The 18698-nt window shown below is 34.0% G+C and overlaps 5 protein-coding genes and 1 non-coding gene across 13 annotated transcripts; 4 read left to right on the top strand and 2 right to left on the bottom strand.

Moving 5' to 3' along the window:
- Nucleotides 1-559: 559 nt before the first annotated feature.
- LOC105646966 (ELMO/CED-12 family protein) lies at nucleotides 560-4936 on the bottom strand. 8 transcript variants are annotated; one of them, XM_012232931.4, is made up of 10 exons: nucleotides 4544-4936; nucleotides 3236-3310; nucleotides 2785-2885; nucleotides 2122-2190; nucleotides 1779-1894; nucleotides 1543-1597; nucleotides 1265-1385; nucleotides 1128-1175; nucleotides 934-1028; nucleotides 560-836 (listed from the first exon to the last, which is right to left on the bottom strand). In XM_012232931.4, the coding sequence occupies exons 2-10, from the start codon at nucleotides 3255-3257 to the stop codon at nucleotides 735-737; spliced, it is 729 nt and encodes a 242-aa protein (XP_012088321.1). In that variant the 5' UTR covers nucleotides 3258-3310; nucleotides 4544-4936; the 3' UTR covers nucleotides 560-734. The 8 variants fall into 8 exon arrangements, with proteins under 8 accessions (XP_012088321.1, XP_012088323.1, XP_012088320.1 ...); XM_012232933.4 differs by having other exon boundaries at nucleotides 3208-3310; nucleotides 4544-4935; XM_012232930.4 differs by lacking the exon at nucleotides 4544-4936 and adding an exon at nucleotides 4249-4537.
- Nucleotides 4937-5244: 308 nt separating this feature from the next.
- Nucleotides 5245-6287, bottom strand: LOC105646965 (uncharacterized). The gene is made up of 2 exons (XM_012232927.4): nucleotides 5817-6287; nucleotides 5245-5684 (listed from the first exon to the last, which is right to left on the bottom strand). The coding sequence occupies exons 1-2, from the start codon at nucleotides 6133-6135 to the stop codon at nucleotides 5407-5409; spliced, it is 597 nt and encodes a 198-aa protein (XP_012088317.1). The 5' UTR covers nucleotides 6136-6287; the 3' UTR covers nucleotides 5245-5406.
- A 1454-nt stretch (nucleotides 6288-7741) lies between these two features.
- On the top strand, nucleotides 7742-8512 carry LOC149497965 (uncharacterized). Its single transcript, XM_089719825.1, has one exon. It carries the CDS (start codon nucleotides 7841-7843, stop codon nucleotides 8201-8203), a length of 363 nt encoding a protein of 120 aa, XP_089575951.1. The 5' UTR covers nucleotides 7742-7840; the 3' UTR covers nucleotides 8204-8512.
- Nucleotides 8513-8658: 146 nt separating this feature from the next.
- LOC105646963 (NDR1/HIN1-like protein 13) lies at nucleotides 8659-9958 on the top strand. The gene has a single exon (XM_012232925.4). It carries the CDS (start codon nucleotides 8948-8950, stop codon nucleotides 9656-9658), a length of 711 nt encoding a protein of 236 aa, XP_012088315.1. The 5' UTR covers nucleotides 8659-8947; the 3' UTR covers nucleotides 9659-9958.
- Nucleotides 9959-10427: 469 nt separating this feature from the next.
- LOC105647049 (uncharacterized) lies at nucleotides 10428-14109 on the top strand. The gene is made up of 9 exons (XR_016320240.1): nucleotides 10428-10568; nucleotides 10652-10786; nucleotides 11113-11270; nucleotides 11358-11453; nucleotides 11541-11667; nucleotides 11747-12674; nucleotides 12775-12940; nucleotides 13136-13541; nucleotides 13695-14109. It is a non-coding gene; the product is annotated as an uncharacterized LOC105647049 (transcript).
- A 1940-nt stretch (nucleotides 14110-16049) lies between these two features.
- On the top strand, nucleotides 16050-18516 carry LOC105647048 (Ist1p). The gene is made up of 6 exons (XM_012233028.4): nucleotides 16050-16457; nucleotides 16544-16676; nucleotides 16788-16891; nucleotides 16969-17140; nucleotides 17229-17360; nucleotides 17510-18516. Exons 1-6 carry the CDS (start codon nucleotides 16417-16419, stop codon nucleotides 18335-18337), a joined length of 1410 nt encoding a protein of 469 aa, XP_012088418.1. The 5' UTR covers nucleotides 16050-16416; the 3' UTR covers nucleotides 18338-18516.
- Nucleotides 18517-18698: the final 182 nt, after the last annotated feature.

Raw genomic sequence — 18698 nt, 5'->3', positions numbered from 1 at the left:
TATTTAATTCGTAAGGGAGAAAGTTGGATACTTTCACGGTCAAAACGACTCACTCGAAATCTCTCGCTCCGTATCAAATCATTCATATATGGTTAATAATTTGTAGTCATTTATTGTCATATAAAGAAAAGAAAAATATATTTCACCTTTACAATTTGGTTTCTAGAAAAAAAACTTACTGTTCGTATCAAAATTTTTATTTTTTTACAAGAATCATAATTATCTTTCTAAACTTTTAAATTAAGGCTATTCCAATTTAGTTTAGTCCCCACTTCATGGAAAGTATGAAGGAGATGAATGACCACCTGCTTCCAGAAGAAATCGAAGAATTTCATAGGAATCCTACAAGATCCATTTGTTTCTTCTTTGTTTTTATTCTGATAAACCGTTTGAACTTTTTATAGTTGGAATCCTACCGAGAGGTCCATTAAATTGTGAAAGAAAGAAAGAAAGAATAAGAACAAGATGTTTCTTGTCTCTTCCGTCAAATTATTTGGCTGCAACAGCCACTAGGGAAGACAGCAGGTTCCTTCAAATTATCAAGTTTAAAGCCCATTAATTGTAGCGTTCAAGTGTATAAATCTCTACTATAAATCACCAAAAATTGTTTGCATATATTAGCATTTGACATCAGAAACTTCAGAATAGATCTCTCCAGCAGTAGAAAATTGTCTCAGTTGGAGCAGATATGATGTGGAATTCAAGGAGTTTATGACAATTCAACTATAATATCCCTACTGATACAACAGATTATATGCTGGCAAATCTTTTATTCTATGAACATCGTCTAAAGACAGCTCCCTCTCCAATTGTGTCCTTGTTACTTTTAAGACCTCCTGCAAGAATGTGAAGAGCAGTTTACAGGTCATAAAATGAGTAAAGATTCAACCTTGTTGATTGTTAAATTTTCCAAGAAAAAGAGAGAGGTTATACGTTAAACTCCATATAAGATGCATGCATGGCAAGCCATTGTGCATCCATCAGTTCAAAAGCTAAACAGTATAATACATCAAATGCAGATTCATCTTCTGCAAATTTCAAATGTGCAGCTATCAGAAAAATAATAGCTAATTGAAGTAGTTCAAGGAAACATCAAGATACAATGGGTTAGATTGTTATCCAATTACCTCCCAGTAATTTAAGAAAATTGATTCCTGGAAGATTTTTTGGTTTTTCTGTAAAGACAGTAGTATACAACAATTACAATCTAAACAAAGAAAATCTCTTGAAGGAGACCTTTTATGCAATAAAGATGTATATAAACCTGATTGTAAATCTAACATCTGGATCAACATAAATGAAACATTAATGCCAGCAACAGCAAATGGATATTCCCAAGTTGCTCGCTTGCCACCCTGCTTGAACAATAACCTACGAAAAGATACCTTCATTTTGTATTTGCATACAATTAGTAATAATCTTAATTACCTCACTTTCTTCGCAAATTTGGTATCAGAAATTCATTAAAGTAGATTCTGAAGAAAGGGGAAAAAACACAAAGAAATACTTGCATAAATCCTTAAGAGTCTCAAGAAGGCATACCGGATAAGTCCTGGCAAAAAACAGCAAGTTTTCAAGAGAAATGAAGCCACAGCCCCTGAGGACAAAAAGTCAATTCATTATGATCATATCAGAATTACAAATGCAGAATAAAATCAGTACAGTTCCATTCATGACACTAGAGCACTGGAATCTCTTTATCAGTTAGAGACAGGAAGAAAGGAAAGAAAGCTTACCATAATTACTAAAAGAACATAAAGACATTTTCAGAACTTTACCTAAAGTCAGTTGACGGATTAGCACCTTGCCATCCCATCTCCTTCCATTGGTTAGAGATCATGCCTTTCAGAGTAACATCTGGAAAGGCACAATTCCACAATGATAAAAGAGCTTCCTGACAAAAAGAAAGGAAAATGAGTTAATTGAATTAACATTGTTACTGGGCATCTCCTAATAACAGCTAAGATTCAGCATTAAATGGAGAGAATGATAAAGTTCATTCTTAATTTTTCTTTTCACACGATTGGATAGATAATTTTTTAGCCAATAGATTTTGCAGAAGTAAATCCAATACAAGCATTGGATGAATAAAGCAAAAGTACATTGCAAAGAAAAACGTACTTGATGATCAGGACGAGTCTCATCAAATGGAACTTGCAATCGCTCTTGAAGCTTTTTAAGTCTTTGTTCCTGATAAGAATCACAAGAACATCAAAAAATAGTGAAGATGAGAATGAAAAATCAAAGCATATTTAGCACATTCTCATTCAACCTTCCATTGTAGGCAGCAATTATGGTGCAGTGTGTTCCCAAAACAAACAGTAACTATATTCTTCATTTCTATATATGACTTCGTTGATGAAATAAATTGTAAGCATATTATTTACCGCAAGCTTAGCTGCGGTTACTGCAGCTTGCCTTGCAGCTACTGTAGGCTAGCAAGTCTTGCGGTTACTGCAGGCCTGGCTGCAGCTACCACAGATAGCTTTGCAGCATTGCAAGCCTGATTCTCAGTGCTGCATGGTTTATCCCACTGGGCCTGGCTCACTTTCTATTAATATTCTATGATATCTTAAAATCCGGTTATATTTGTGAAATGTGAAATTAATTTCTAAGGGATTGAAAAAGAAATACTTGTTGACAAAAAATTTTCAAACTGGTTAAAACAAATAATGCAGACAGACAAGCATAAGAATGCAAGTTCAGCTTCATCTTGAAAAAAAAAAAAAAAAGGAAGTATGACTAAATGTAAAGTGGGAAATGCTTGCTAATATATTCATTCACCTGAAAAGGAGTCAAAGGGTTGTCAAGAAATTTCTCATTTTTATTGCCTAAGCGATTGAAGATCCCTCCGAACCATGCTCGTGGCCCGATCATAGCATTAGCTACAACCACAAAAACGAGAAGACTGATCAATAAGTAAAGGATTCAAGGGAATGACTGAGATTATATGAATCCCATCTTCATCTTATACAAACTTATTGATGTGGCCTTTAACTTAGAACGTGTCATATTCAGGATAGTTTCATTATTTCATATCATAAATCTATTCTTTTTACAATCTCTATATATTGAGACAAGGGAGAGAAATCAAAAAATTTAGAATAACTTGGCGAGTAAGAGCATCAAAAGCTATAATACCTATGAACACTTAAGGATATTATCAGGACAGAGAATTTTGACAAAAGAATATGAAACTTTACTCACTAAAACATTGAGTTAGCTGAGAAATTACGTGAGTGGAACTGTAAGACCATTCCAACTCTTCACTTCCCTTTTCTGATCTCCAGTAAACTTCATCCTCATCAACCTACATTTGAATTTCAAAGTAAATTCTTTGTATAAAATAATTGCATCATAGAAATGGCTCTATACATACTTCCCCCCCGCCAAAATCATAAAGCTATCTTTCTTTAAATTTGATAATGGACTATCCTATTTATTTTATTGAACTAAGAGAGGCAAATACCAATTCTTATGCAGTGGCATTACGCTCAAATGGGCTGTACAGATCAAATGCTCAGATGACCACATAGGCATGAAAGTAGAAATTCAAAATGCATGAATTGGAAGTTTGGATTCTGAGCTATTGGGAGAGTAGTGGCTATGTGAGAGATAGAAAAATGTTCTAGTCCAATTGAAAGTATATCAAACATAAGCCCTTGCAAAAGATGAAAAGCCTTTATGCAAAACAAATTCATATTTAACCACTAAAGAAACAAGCAATTTCAAATACAAACTATAATCTAAACTCTAAAGAGTCATCCACTTAGAAATGCATAAAGAAAGACAATGCATATTATTAAGAGGAGTAACCAACTCTTCAAACATTAATTAATTAATTAAAAAGAGCAATCTGCTTAAGGAAGAAGCTTATGTGCAGGCAATAATCAATGGCAGGGTTGAGTGTATCAATCATGACATATTCGAAAACTAACTGGGAGCATAAAGAAGTCAAAGATATTTAACAAATAAGCAGAATTTTTTTTTCTCAAATGGGTACTTCTAAGAGGCTCTAAATTATCAGCAATTAGTCTGGAGTGGAAGAAATTCTAAGAGAAGTGAAGATTTTACTCTGTGAAGAAAAGAGCAAGAGGGAAAGCATTGTCTACTCTTCCTTAATCTCATGAGGTAGCCAAAAATTAAAGTTTGATTCTTTTTGCTCTTTTTAACCGAAAGCAAAAGGCCAAAAGACAAAAAGGTAATGAAAAAAATGAGGTGACATAATTGCAACCAACCCATGCTCACCTATTATACAACTCCCATCATCTTCATTTTTTGATAGAGACAGAGTCAAGGAATGCAATGATGGGTTAAATACAGAGATACCCAGAAGCTAACTTTTGGAGATATAGAAATTAACAGCCACAATTAACGGGATCTTTATGCATATGCTTTTTCACTTCAAAAGGTTAGTTTCACAAAAGAAAAATTGAAAATTTAGGGTAAAGTGGGGCATCTATTTCTCCAGTGTAACAACATTAACAAACAAAAAACAAAATTACACGAACAAAAAAGTTGTAGAAAAGAATCAAGAATTCACCTTTCATGCCATTTTTGAGAATGGCATGATGATGATAGTGGTGGCGGTGGTGATGGATGGTTGATGTTAGGATGGCCAATAGGACAAAGTAATGGTGGGGGCAGAAATGGGAGTAGATGAAGAGAGTGGAATTGAAGAAAGACACGGAGGAGAAGGTAAAGGAGAAGGAGAAGGATTGCCATTTTTCACAGAGATTTTTTTGGCATCCATACAAGCAAAGGATGGTTTTTTTCTTTTTCTTTTCCCTGTCTGTCTGTCATGACCAGCCAATTTCCTATAATCTTGGCTATTTGCTCGCATAGCTCCTCAGAGGATTAGGCAAGTTCAATTTTGGCTCAGCTCCTAAGTTGAGAAAAGGGTCGAAAAAGAAAAGAAGAGTTTTCTTATCTTTGTGATTAATTAATACTTCTCTACATATTAATATGTAGAATTTTTTCACACTCTGTTTTGGCATTTTATGTAAAAAGAATATTTTAAAAATATAATCATATTAATTCACTAATTATAAAAGAATTATTTTGGAATCTCAATTTTACTGAAATTGAAGTTGCTTAACATTCCACCGATACATTGTCGGTAATTTATTATTTATTTTCATTTAAAGTTATTTGGATCTGAAATTATATATGGTTTGAACTCGCGATCTTACTTACTCACGAGCGGAACTTTAACTTTTCTTAAACTGTTGATGATGATCAAAATGATGAAGAAAACTCTCTGATTACACAAGGAAAGGCAAGCCTAGAATACAATGTAAAGTTGGCAAAGAAAAAAGAAAAGAAAAGCATGAACTCTCCTGATAATTAGTCCTAGTTAGTTAAAATAAGCTAAACCTAATAAAAAAAAAAAAGAAAAATTGAAGTTCATGGTACAGGATAAGACTTGTTTCTGCACATGCATTTATAAGCCATAGGACAAGTCTCAGCCTCTTCAAGTGATGCACAAACAAAGCTGACCATAACCAGTCTACATGGCGAGCATGACCCACATGCATGAGAACAATCAGGCAAGCTCGATCCTGCTATTTCAACTGTATCTGGTCCCCTTCTCTTTGTCGCCCTTATTTCCCTGTAAAAATTTGGATTCGCTACAGTTACTCCGTCTCTTGTCCTAGCCTGTGCAGAACGGTGATGCCCATGACCTGTTTAACATAGTTTTTGGAAAGAAAATTAGTTTTCAGAAAAGAAAAAAAGGGTTTAAACACATTTTGTGATCCATGATTATGAACATATATAAGCATTAAATGTTTAACAAAAAAAAGAGAGAGACATACGAGTCCGCTGTCTGCCAATGTGCCTTCCAGATATGACGGCAGGAAGAAGAAGAAGAAGAGCAATGACTAATAGAGCAACAAAAACAGAACCTTTCATGGCTTTGTTATGGCTTTGGAGTATTATATATGAATTGGAAAAATATGGTGAAGAAGTAGAATAGAAGTATAACGAAAAGGGTATTATATATAAATGGATAAAGAAGAGACGTAGTATAGGTATATTGAAGCAAATCACAGGCAAGAGTGTGTAGTTATATAGAGAGGGGTGTCCATGTGTGACAAAGAAGGTCACATGAAAAAGGAGTAGAGGAAGATGCATACAAACACAGTATTAGAAGAAGAAGTTACCGATCATTCAAAGTGCTTCTTGATTTTACGTGATCTTTCTGACTTGGAAAGTACTTAGACAATGCATATATTAATGCATGCAAAGGAGGGATTTTCAAATTTTCTTGAATTTTCGATGCAATAGAAGGATTATTAATATCTATTTATACAATAATAAATTGGGTACTGAGGATTCAATGTGATTGCCATTAATGTTTCTGGAGTATATGTAATACTATATATGTGCTTTCCAGCTTAAACTTGGGACCACTAATGTTTGTTTTCTTTTATAAATTCACCTTATGCCTTTTCGTGTAAATAAAATTCTCAAGAAAACAAGTCTTTGGAAAGTTGGTTTTCAAGAAAATAAACCTCAAACATGATAAATTGATAGAAAGTAATTTATAGCGAGTGATTCAAAGTGATACGATATATTTGAAGTTACCTAGTGAATTTTTAATGTGCAAATTTTATATGAAATAACAAATCGCTGATAGATAATTTTTCTGACAAAGGACCTTTATAAAATTAAAAAATTCGATTTTTAAAGAAAAAATTACTTAAGAAAAAGAAACAGCGACAAATGAGATTAATTTTATATTAAAAATAAGGTTTCAAAAATGTATTTTCTTCCCATAAACAAAAATGAAAATTGACATAGGGCAATGGGCACGTACTAAGTACTAGTGACCCTACCTTCATCAACTCACAACATCCTTATTGTAGGTCTTCCACATATGTAATAATTAATTGTGGGGTCTTAATTTTGATTTTCCTATTTTTGGACTGGACTTGGAAATTTCTTCGAAAATGACTTTGTTCTTGACAACTATATATATATATATTTCTATATTTTAAAAAATTTTTGAAAGGAAATAAAATATTAGATATTCAAACTTGTTAATTTCCATGTTATAAATCAGGCATTTTACTAAAGTAGATTCACACTTAACTGCCTACATTCTTAATGCTTCTCCCATTCAATTTGGCTATAAAAAGAATATTCTGGTCAATGGTCAATAATGGAAGCCTAATTACAGCTTCATACACACAGCACATCTTGTTTGTTAAACTGTTTTTCAACATTAAAAAAAAAATTAGTTGAAGAACATATTATCTTATATATATACTTAGAATTATTAAATTCATTAAAAATTATTTCAAAATAAATTATGCGATTGTTATAAATGTAAATTATTTTAATCCAAGTCAAGAAATAAATAAAAAAAAACAATTTGTATTATTCATTTCACGTTTTGATTGTTTTTTTGCAATATCATATTTAAATTTAACACTAATATCCATGTTTCATTTCAAATTAATTGTTGATTGTTTTCACAATATTATATTTTTATAATTTTGGGGAGTAAATTTTTATTTTTTTTATATAATAAAGTCACAAATATCCATTTTTATTGATCAATTATGTTGAGAAAATCCCAATTGAAATATATTTTTATCTATGGAATTGGAGGAGTTGTTAGGTAGTCTTGATTCTTGAATCTTGACTTGCTACATCTGGTTACTGTATATCCGCGCCCGCCAAGAATGGAAAACAGGAAATAACGGTCAAACACAGAGTTTAAAGAAACGGAAATAAAACATAAAATAAAATAAAACCAAGATCAGAATTTTCTTTCTTCTCTATATATTACTAGAATCTACAGCAATCCTTTAATATTTCTGAAACAGCAGCCATGGACACCCTTGTTCGGAGCTACACCAGAACAAAACTTAGTCGCAGATTAAACGGTTATGAGCCATTGGATGGAATGAGCAAAGCAAATCTTGGCCGGAGAACTCCTTCCAAGTCCATGATGATGACTTCTTATAGAGTTACAAGAGCTAAGCAAAGGCAGATATTTCTACAGTCTTACAAGTTAACTTCAAGAAGCGAACTGAGAACATCAAGATCAAGAAAGCTAAAGAAGGTGGTGGTTAAAGTGAAAACTGTTTTGGTTTCTTTTATGTCGTTTCTTAGAGTTGGTGCTTCAAGATCTTGTATTTCTAGATCAGCAATTTGCACCTCTTCTCCTACGAGAGTTACCAAGTATTGTTAATTTTCATCTCTTCTTATATATACAAAGTGAATTCCTTAATCATAATCAAGAATTACCCTTTATTAGAAGGTTAATTAGTGGATTATGCTAGTAATCTAGTAATGAAATCTCCTTCTTTTCGTCTTGTTTCCATGCTCGGTCCGAGATAAAATTCAGGTAAACCCTCCTAATGGTGATGACCATGAATAACGTGTCGAAAGATCTTTAACAAGAGTAAGAGAGATATGCTCAACCCTAAATATATATATCTCGGCTGGTGTCGGTCCAATTGAAATTTCATATTATACTTTGATGAAAAAATTTTACACATTAATGAACTAATTGTTTATCACACGTAAAAAAGAAACCGATTTAACACAGTGGATTAAAAGAATAAAATACATAAAAAAATTGTTATATAGTTAGATATTCCTAAATTAGTGTGTTTGGATGAGCTGACAAAAAATAATCTAGCAAATGGGTTACAACAATAACACATTAGTTAAAAGTTAAATCCCAAACGAGTTAATCATGTCTAAAATAGAAAAACAAATTAAGTTAATACAAAAAGGCAGGGTAAATACTCAAAAATCTTCCATGTCCACACATATGTAACAATGTCCTTAAGGAATGGAGGGAATTTCCTTTCCACTTCCAAGATTGTTGGCTGAGAAGGAGAATAGCCTTTCTTTCTTCTTGTCCAATCTCTTTGGAAATACGTCCACCGTACTTAGGGTGTATACCCTTTAGGACCTTTAGTCTTCAATGGGAAAGCCACCTCCATACCAGCCAAAGGATGTCATGTTGAACAGTAATCAAGCTCCCACCACCCTTAGACCTCCTCCTCAGAGGCGACATGTTCCTCGCTACCAAGACCATTCTGGTAAATCCAGTGGAAGTTTTTGTCTAAAATGTGTCTGCTGTTGTTTTTTCTTCTGGCTTATTTTGATCATCCTTTTAGCTGGTGCTATTGTTGCTCTTTTCACCGTCTTCGAGCCTGAAATACCCCATTACAAAGTTGAACGTTTCGATGTCAATACATTTGATCTCCAGCAAGATTTCAGTCTGTATGCAGAATTTGTTGTGACTGTTAAATCTGAAAACCCGAATCAGCATATAGGCTTTCGATATGGAAAAGACAGTTCTGTTATTGTAACGTATAGAGATTCTACTTTATGTAAAGGAAAAGTTCCTGCCTTTCTTCAGCCTACTTCAAACACCACTATGATTCGAATAGTTCTGAAAGGAAAAAGTGCATTCGGATCAAAGCTTCAAGAAGCTCTAATGCAAAACAGAAATACTGGAAAAATTCCTTTACTTGTAGAGGTAAAAGCACCTGTTTCTGTCGTGGTTCAAGATTTCCCTTTCAGACAAGTTACAGTTTTTCTCAATTGTTCTTTGGTTGTCAACAACTTGTCGCCAAAAACGAAAGCAAAGATTCTTTCAAGTCAGTATTGGTATGCTCTCGAGGTTTAACAATCTGATAAACATCTCTTTTCTCCTTCTTCTTGTTAATATATTCGTCTTTTGCTGCACGGAGGGAAAGCACATGAGCGTGGAATGGAAGAGATTGGGAATATCGACAAATGAAATATACATATATAAGCATTTTGCAGGTGTAGATATTGTATAATATAGGCTCTTGTCCGAATTGAAATTTGTATATGTGGTGTTTCTTGAGAGAAATGTCAATTTCTTGTAATATGTCTCACCCACTTGCCATTGTTTTCACAATTCAGAATTAGAAATGTTCAATATTTATTTCTTGATCCTCCATTAGTCTTCTAATGCTACACATAGCAGATTTTTATGTATTCTTTTAATCTATCTATCTATCTATCTATCTATATATTATCATAATCAGAATCAAGAAAGTTAAGGTTGTTCCCATAATTCTGGGAAGCGAAGGTTATAGTTAGCAGCCTCCGCTTTATATTATGCACATAGAAGGTCAACAATAAAATATATATTGTGCAGTGTAAAAAATTTCTGTAGCTAATAATTGTCTAATTGGTAATGAAATAAAAATTTTAAGCTAAAGTTACAAATATGAATTCAAAAAGTTTTGATCAGGATCAAGTTACGTTAATATAAAAGGGATTGGCATTCATGCGATGGGCACAGATCATGTTAGTTATTTTAGACCTGAGAACTCAGACAAGTGGCAATTTGTCAAACCTTTCAGTTCCTAAATTGTTGGAGGAAAATTAATTAGCCATTTATAGTCTTAAAAAATAGGCACACAGAAAAGAGCTCTGTCTGCTTTATGCCCTACCTCGGGCATCCCTTGATCCATCAGGGAAGAGGAGACAGGCGCTGCTGCTGCTGTCTTTGAACATTCGCATCAGAAATGTAATTTCTGGATTTGGATTAACTCTATCCAATGGTAAACAGTTGAGAGTTTTTCAGACTTAAAAAAATTTACCCTTCATTCTTCTCTTTCTCTTCAATTCAAATCTCAGTTTCCAGCTTTGGCACTTTGAAAATTCCTGCAGGTATCAACCGGTAGGAATTAGGAATTCGGAAATTGTCTTGTGAGCAAGATTTGGAAGCTAGTCATCAGCTATTGTGCCAGGACCTCTCTGTTTTTCAAGTGGATCACAGGTATGACAAAATTAATATGACAACTCGCATACAAGAACAATTCAAAATTTCATGTATGTATTAGAGAATTTCAAATGGAAAATTATCTAGTAAAGCCATAATCCTGTAAATGCAAGATGGAATATCCATTGTCTGGACTATACTCTAGAACACAGGAAATATCCAGTGATCAGTACATTTCAAGAAAATAGAAAAATTGCCATGAAGCAGTGCCATAAATTTCAGGTGGAAATATATGAGTTGTATACATTTTCAATAGATAAATTTCCTTGATGAGAATATCTCCGGAGAAAAAAACATCATTAAGAAATAATCGACATTTGCAGGCAACAAGAATCTAAAGGAAAAGATGAGCATAATAAGAAGTAACTCATGTGGATGGAGAGGAGATATATTTTTAATGGTGGAGCTCCGGAAGAAGATACTAACTTTTAGAGACATCATTGACCTTCCTCCCTGTGATGGTTCTGCTCCCATTAATGAGGTCCTCATCTATTTACTTTTACTGAAGCCAAGGAAGTTCTCAAATCTATTTATTCCTGAAAATTTCATATTTTGGATCTTCCGGCAGTTGATGATGGGCACTGTTGAAGATCTCCACAACTTATACCCCAATATTGTAAACTATAATGTGACTCCAGAAACAGGAGAGACATCCTTCGATCAGGTTCGTTACCTGGATTACATTAACAAATTTGATAAATAGTTCTAATTACTTGAATCTGCAATATAATGTAAAAATACATTCATACAGGTATTGCACCATCTCTATAACGCTTTTGAATCCATTGGAGATTCCTGGGCCAAAAATCACAAGTGGATAAGTAACTTTGGCAATGATACAAATGAGAGCACAGAGGATATCACTCTGGAGCAACTTAGTAAGATGTCTTTCCCTTGTTCCATAAATGACAAAAATTTTATTTTAATTCAGAGTGATATAAGTATTTCATATTGAAGGTCAAAAAGTCCTTGAAAAGCTCAACCACATGATTGACATTGCAAGGAAAATGTTCGATGTGATGGAGGAAGAAGAGAAGGAAAATGGTGGAAGGATGCAGGGTATGACAATTGGTGACACGTTAAGTGAGTCCTTCTCAAACAAGAAAATCACCTGTCCTTCTCCAGATACTCCAGCAACATTCGCTCCTGCAGTTTCATTCTCTATGGAAATTGGGGAGTTTGCAAATGCTACATATGCCTCACCTTTTCTATTGTCTCTCAGAGTTCATGCAGTGGAGAAATTGCGGCCAATTGAAATAAAATACCTCCCATTCAACTTGTCATCTAGAAAATCTGCTCAATGTGACAGTTCCATGAAAGTAATGGATCAAATGGTTGATGAAACAAACTTAGAAATGCAAAATGTATCAACTACGGTGGACAATAGAGGACCAAAAGATTCCAAAACTTCTGACAATTTGTCCATGCTTCTGAGTTATAATTCAAACTTGATGTATGAAGCAAAAGAATCAGCAGCAGTGCCAAACCCACCACCTCCATCAATAGTGTCTGATCAAGCTCCAACTATGCCATCAGAAAATTTGTTACCACCTGTCAATCTTCCTTCAAATGGAACAGCAACTTCTCCTCTGCCTGTATCAACATCTAAAGGGTTTGTACCAGTGTCACCAATTCCTATGCCACAACCAAATGGAGCTGCACCACCTCCTCCTCCTCCACTTGGCATGGCAAAGGCCCTGCGCGCAAAGAAACAAACCAAATTAAAAAGATCAAGCCATATGGGACACTTGTATAGGCTTCTCAGAGGCAAGGTGGAAGGGTGTCATTTAAATGGCAAACCTCATGATAGAAAAAGGCCAAAAGTTGGAGGATCTGCAGGGGGGAAGCATGGAATGGCAGATGCGCTGGCAGAAATGACAAAAAGGTATGCTTCAGCTACTGCTGCTTGCAGAGTGCCAAACAAAAACAGAACAAATATGGTTTTTGCTTACTTAGCACTTGATTTTCTTCTATGGGCATTGTAGATCAGCATATTTCCAACAGATTGAAGAGGATGTCAGGAATCATGGGAAATCAATCATGGAGATCAAAGCTGCCATTGAGTCCTTCCAAACCAAGGACATGGTTGATCTTATTAGATTCCAAAAGTATGTGGAGCAACATTTGGAGAAATTGATTGATGAGACACAGGTGAATGAGAAAGAATAATGCTCCGTTTGGTGAATGCATGTCCATTGCTGAGCCTATTAAATTTTGACGATGCTCGTTGCTCAGTCATGTATGCTAAACTACAAAAAGGAAAGCAGAAGCAGGGTGGCTCATTTATTCAGAATTATTGGCATGAAGCGATGAAAATAAATGCTCATTCAGTTCCTTGAAATGCAGGTGCTGGCAAAGTTTGAAGGTTTTCCCATAAAGAAGCTGGAATCATTGAGAATAGCAGCAGCACTATATTTAAAGCTGGAAGAAATAGCTACCAAACTGGAGAAGTGGAAGGTAACACCTCCTTTGGACCAGCAACTTGACAAGGTTGAATCCTACTTTAACAAGGTAAGCTTTTTTACACTTGTGACAAGTAAATTCAGAATTTTCATGGCAGCCCTATTTGTCGTTGATTCTGAGAAATACTTGCCAGCAGATCAAGGGAGAAATAGATACATTGGAAAGAAGCAAAGATGAAGATTCTAAGCGGTTCAAGAGCCACAAAATTGATTTTGACTTCAACATTCTGTTGTGTATTAAGGAATTAATGGTAGATCTTTCTTCAAGCTGCATGGAGGTTGCAATTAAGGTACTATTTATCTTCCTTACATCATAGTTTATCTTCTCAGAAAAGGGAAAAAGAGGAAACCAGAAGAAAAACAAAAACTTACAGTGCATCCCATTAACAAGTACTTTAGAATGAATCCTGAACAGTGTTAAACCTTTTGGTGTTTTGATCTAGGAAAGGAAAGAGGCAAAGGCAGCAGAGAGTGCAGAAAGTGGGCAAAAAACTAACAGCCAATTAAAGGCAAGTGCAAAAACTCTTTGGAGAGCTTTTCAGCTAGCATTTCAGGTCTATAGCTTTGCTGGTGGACAGGATGATCGAGCTGATATGTTGACCAGAGAAATAGCTCACGAAATAGAGACTGGTCCTCAACCAGAGTGATGTTATTTCAGCCTCCTATTTGCAACAATAGGATACCATTTCCAAACCAAGCAGGCACATGTTAAAAACTATACTATATATTGAGTATAATTATAACGTCCCCAAGTTGAGTGATGTATATTGAAAGCTCAGAACCATTATATATGCCTATTGTAATAAAATTTAAGTATAGCATTAATAAATAGACTTCTAATTTATATAAGCATGTTGCAAATAAATGGAGTGAAAAGAAATACATGATTCTACTTTCATAGTTCCAGTTTTTTATTGTATATTGCTTTTTGTTTGCTTTGAAAGACGGCTTCCTTAGAGATGATAATGAGAACCAGATAAGGTAAGGAGACCATAGCAGAAGATAGAGGTTTTACATATAAATAGTGAATGATTATATGACAAAGGCGAGATAATGTTTCAACCATCTAGATTACAAAGATGAAAAACATTGATCATGAGCATATTTTCCAGGAGTCAATCCTGCAGAATTTACTGATATAACTTGTTTCTAGTTAGGTATAGAGATGAGTTAAGTTTGAAGATTTTTGGTGGTTTGGAAAAAAAAAAATTCACCCCCTCCCTGCATCCTTTTTTATAAATTAAAACTACTTGAATTAACTGTTAACTATCGCAGCATTGAAATTTTAGAGCGTTATATATGTAGCAAAATTGATAAGAACTATGGGGAAAAAAAAAAAAAAAGAAGTTACACATGTTGGTTTCATGCTTGGATGGTTAGAAACCTAATAAAACTTTGCACAACCTATCCGTATGCTGGGGTTGAGTTTCCAGTCTAATCCATTCAGAGATGTAGCACCAGTAATATGCTTATATTTCTAATAGGTCTCAATATCCAAAATCACACAAAATACATAATAAAGCAACATCTAAAAACCACTATGGTGAGAATTGACATTTATCGTTTTTGCAGGTAGATTCTCATTATTCTCCATCACGCTTGAAGGTCCATTAATCAATCATGTCAGACTTTAAAAATTTCCCACAAAGGTTCGAACTTAACACTTGCTTCATCATAACTTTCCAGCCAAATCTTGGAAAATTGTGACTAATTATGTGAAAATATTTAAGCAATTGCTTCATTTACTCCAGGCAATAAATTAATCCTCTGTGACTCTATAGATGTCAAATGTTTAAACAAGAAAAGAAACGCAACTCAAGCATAAGAACAAACGCGTATAAGACACCTATAAATCTTCAAACCCAAAAGAGCATACAAGCATATTCAAGGACAAGCAATCCTCTTATAAACAAATAGAATGATGGTCGGATTATTGTGAACTAATCATTACAAAAACATTCTCTTTATAAAGAAATGAAAATTTGAAGTTGTTGTCAGAGTCAATGACTCACCTTTATGTCACTCCATCATCATGCTTTCCTCCATGCCTAAGCAAGGACCCCACTCCACCTTTCTTCTTGCATGCCAATATGTCATGCCATTCAGTTGGTCACCAGCTCAAACATTATACTTGTAGTACCAGAGAGAGAGAGACCTTGGTTTGCTTACCTGTTTCTTTGACTGAAGTGCTTTTATTTTTGTTTGTTTTATATTTTAAGCTTTATCCTATGCAGGTGTGTGTGAATTAAGGTTCAGTCTGTCTTGTCTGTGTCTGCTTAATTATTTGTACGAAGGACAATTTCAGAACTACAGCTAACTAATGAGTATTTTTCAAAAATTGCAATAAAATTTTATCATAGTGAAGATCTATACATAATTTTAAGCTATGATAAAACAAAATATAAAAAAAATATAAAAATTTAATAATAGTAGTATTTTTTATGCCACCAATCAATTAATTACGAGATTGCAAATTAGCTATACAGTTTATATGAATTTCGGAATTTCTTCTAATTTTTATTTAGTTTTTGATGTATAAATTTTTTTTTTTCTTCCAAGTTTCATTATTTATTTTCCAAATTTCATTATAAAGCTTCACTTTAACAACTAAAAGTTACCTTATTATATTAACCATTATTTTTAGTACATTGAAATAAAATTTATCTAGTTGTCCACTGCTAAACATGATTACAGTCTCGCAGAACCACAAGAATAAAACGAAATATAAATAAAAGAAATTTTTAATGGATAAAGGCCTCTGTTTCCTCTGTTTTTGCACTATTTATTTAACAGCAGGTGCCAAGTGTCCCGAAAACTGAGGAAGAGTGGAGCAGTTTTTTTCTCAACTGGAAGGAGAGATCATAACTGTCTTGTGTGTATTACTGTCTTCCATTATTTTTCAAACCCACTTCTCCTAAAACCAACTCCCACCTTTAAGACTCTTTAACTGCCATGTACTTTCATGTTCCATGTTGGTTCAGTTAGCCCCTTCACCTTCTCCAAAAACTTCTCCCAACTAAAAACTGAAAACAAACTCAGTTTTAATCTCTCATCTTCTTTAAACTACAGCATGCAAAACACCAGCACCAGCTTTAGTTTCATAAATATTGATCACTGCTACTTGTTGAGGAAAGCTGATAGGAAAACAGAGTGAAATATTAGAAGATGTTCGATTTTTTGTTTGGGTGGAGAAAAGCTTCTAAATGGTGAGTAATTATTTATGGGTTCATAATTTTGAGCTTTTTTATCGGTTTTTTTTTATTATATAGATTTTGTGCTTTTTGGGTTCTAGCAAGAAGCTGATCAAGAGAATTCAGTGCCGGCTCAAACTGTTGAAGAGCAAAAGGTATTCAATTGTGAGGCAATTAAGGGAGGACGTAGCTCAGCTCGTCAAGATTGGCTATGAAGATATTGCCTTTAATAGGGTATATTTAAATATTAACTCCATAGCCGAAAGTTTCTAGCTTTTGTGTTAACTTGAAAATTCCCCTGTTTACTCATCTGCTTTCTCATCATTAACATGTTCTCATTTTCAGGCTGAGCAGCTCTTCAAAGATGAAACCGTCATGGAAATTTACGAACTATTGGAAAGTTTCTGCGAATTCATTATCGTGCATATTTCGTATATTCGCAAGCACAAGTATCAATCTTGCTTTATCCCCAGTTTTTATCTTTACTGAAACCAGCAGCATTTATCTTGGAATTTTGTGGTTTTAGGGAATGTCCCAATGATATCAATGAAGCAGTTTCAAGTCTTATATATGCCTCTGCAAGATGTGGGGATCTACCCGAGCTTCGTGCAATTCGAAAGCTCTTTAGAGAGCGTTATGGCCAGAGATTTGAAATGACAGCTCTTGAATTATTGCCTGGCAATCTTGTCAACTTTCAGGTTTTTATGCTTTTTACTTATATCCTTAGATATTCATGAACATTTTTTTTCCTTTTTCTGTTTCAATGATAAAAAATATCACTTGCAGATAAAAGAGAAATTGTCTATTCAATTAGTTCCTGATTATGTGAAGCAAAAATTGGTTGATGAAATAACTAGAGATTACTCCCTCAAGCCAGAGATTTTGGCACTCGAATACACTTCTGAATTGCAACGACAGGTATTTTCTGATGCTTCTGTCAATAAGCCAAAACTAAGAGTATTAGATCTTATTACAGCTTAGTAGTTCAGGAGTTCCATTAACTAGTTTTATTAGATTTGCTTATATCAGATTTAGTATAATTCCATTTTTTTTCTATGTAATAATAGGCGAACGAGGAATGCAATATTCAACAGGCTGACATAATTAGTGCTTGTCATAGTTGTTCTATGGTTGATCAATCTTCGCCGAATATAATGGAGTCTCCAATGAATAGCACAGAAAATATTTTTGAACATATTGCTTTAGGTGCAAAAGATAGTGAGACTATTAACAAGTCATACATAGTTGATTGCCAAAAACTGACAGCATCTTCTTCAGAAAGTCTCCCTCAGTTTCATGAGGAAATAGTTTACCTTGATGATATAGAAGAGGTTCAATGTTCCGTTGCAAAAGAAGGAAACTTTCAAGACCAAAGAATTTTCAAGTTCAGATCATCTTTAAACATTTGTAAGAAGGGAAAAGAGGAAGATTGTTGTGATATAGAGTGTATGGAAAAATATGAATCATTGAGTGATTGTTCAAGCTCAAGTAGTTCTAAAAGGAGGGTAAAGACAGTCAAGAAAAGATCAAGAAGAAGAAGAAGATCTGTTTCTACAGAAAATACTTTTGTAAAAGACATTGAATGTGTTATTTATTATGACAAGCCATACAAAAGATCTCATTTTCAAAGTCCAGACACAGAAATGGAATGGTATGCCTTCTCTAATAGGCCTATTAGTCCTCTTACAAGAAAAGCAGCAAAGCCTCCTTATTTGAGAGCCATGACAATGCCTCAAGAGAGGCATAAAGGGGATCGAACAGAAAATGTTTTAAGATCAAAGTCATTTCCCATTCAATCTCCTTATCATGTGCATCCTAAATTGCCAGATTATGATGATATTGCAGCAAAATTTATGGCTCTCAAGAAAGAGCATCTGCAGAATATACAGCACTGAAGCAATTCATGCATAGGAATAGAATGATTCTTTCTTTCTGCAAGTAGTTTTTAGAAATCTTGAAACAAAATTTGTCTTTTGTTCTTTATTATTTTTGTAATTTTAGTTCTTGAAAATCAATTTCAATATGCAAAATCATTAGAAGAATGAAGATAAACATTGCTATTGCAGATTCTTGATGATAGAGTGTCTATTTTACAATATTTATTATGTTGATCCAAGAATGGGTGGTCTTAGCAGATTTTATGTATGTGTGTTTGGTGAACATCCACAAGAAATTAGAGTCAAAAATTGCCATTTGAGAATTATAAAATATTGCTAGTAGTAAAAGAAAAAATGAAACACGTGCTACAATAAAAAT

Source organism: Jatropha curcas, chromosome 3, assembly GCF_041381405.1.
Source record: "Jatropha curcas cultivar XTBG-Jc1 chromosome 3, XTBG_Jcur_1.0, whole genome shotgun sequence".
In the NCBI taxonomy this organism is placed as follows: domain Eukaryota; kingdom Viridiplantae; phylum Streptophyta; class Magnoliopsida; order Malpighiales; family Euphorbiaceae; genus Jatropha; species Jatropha curcas.
The sequence above is the reverse complement of the archived record's forward strand: the minus strand, read 5'-3'. Positions and strand labels throughout refer to the sequence as shown.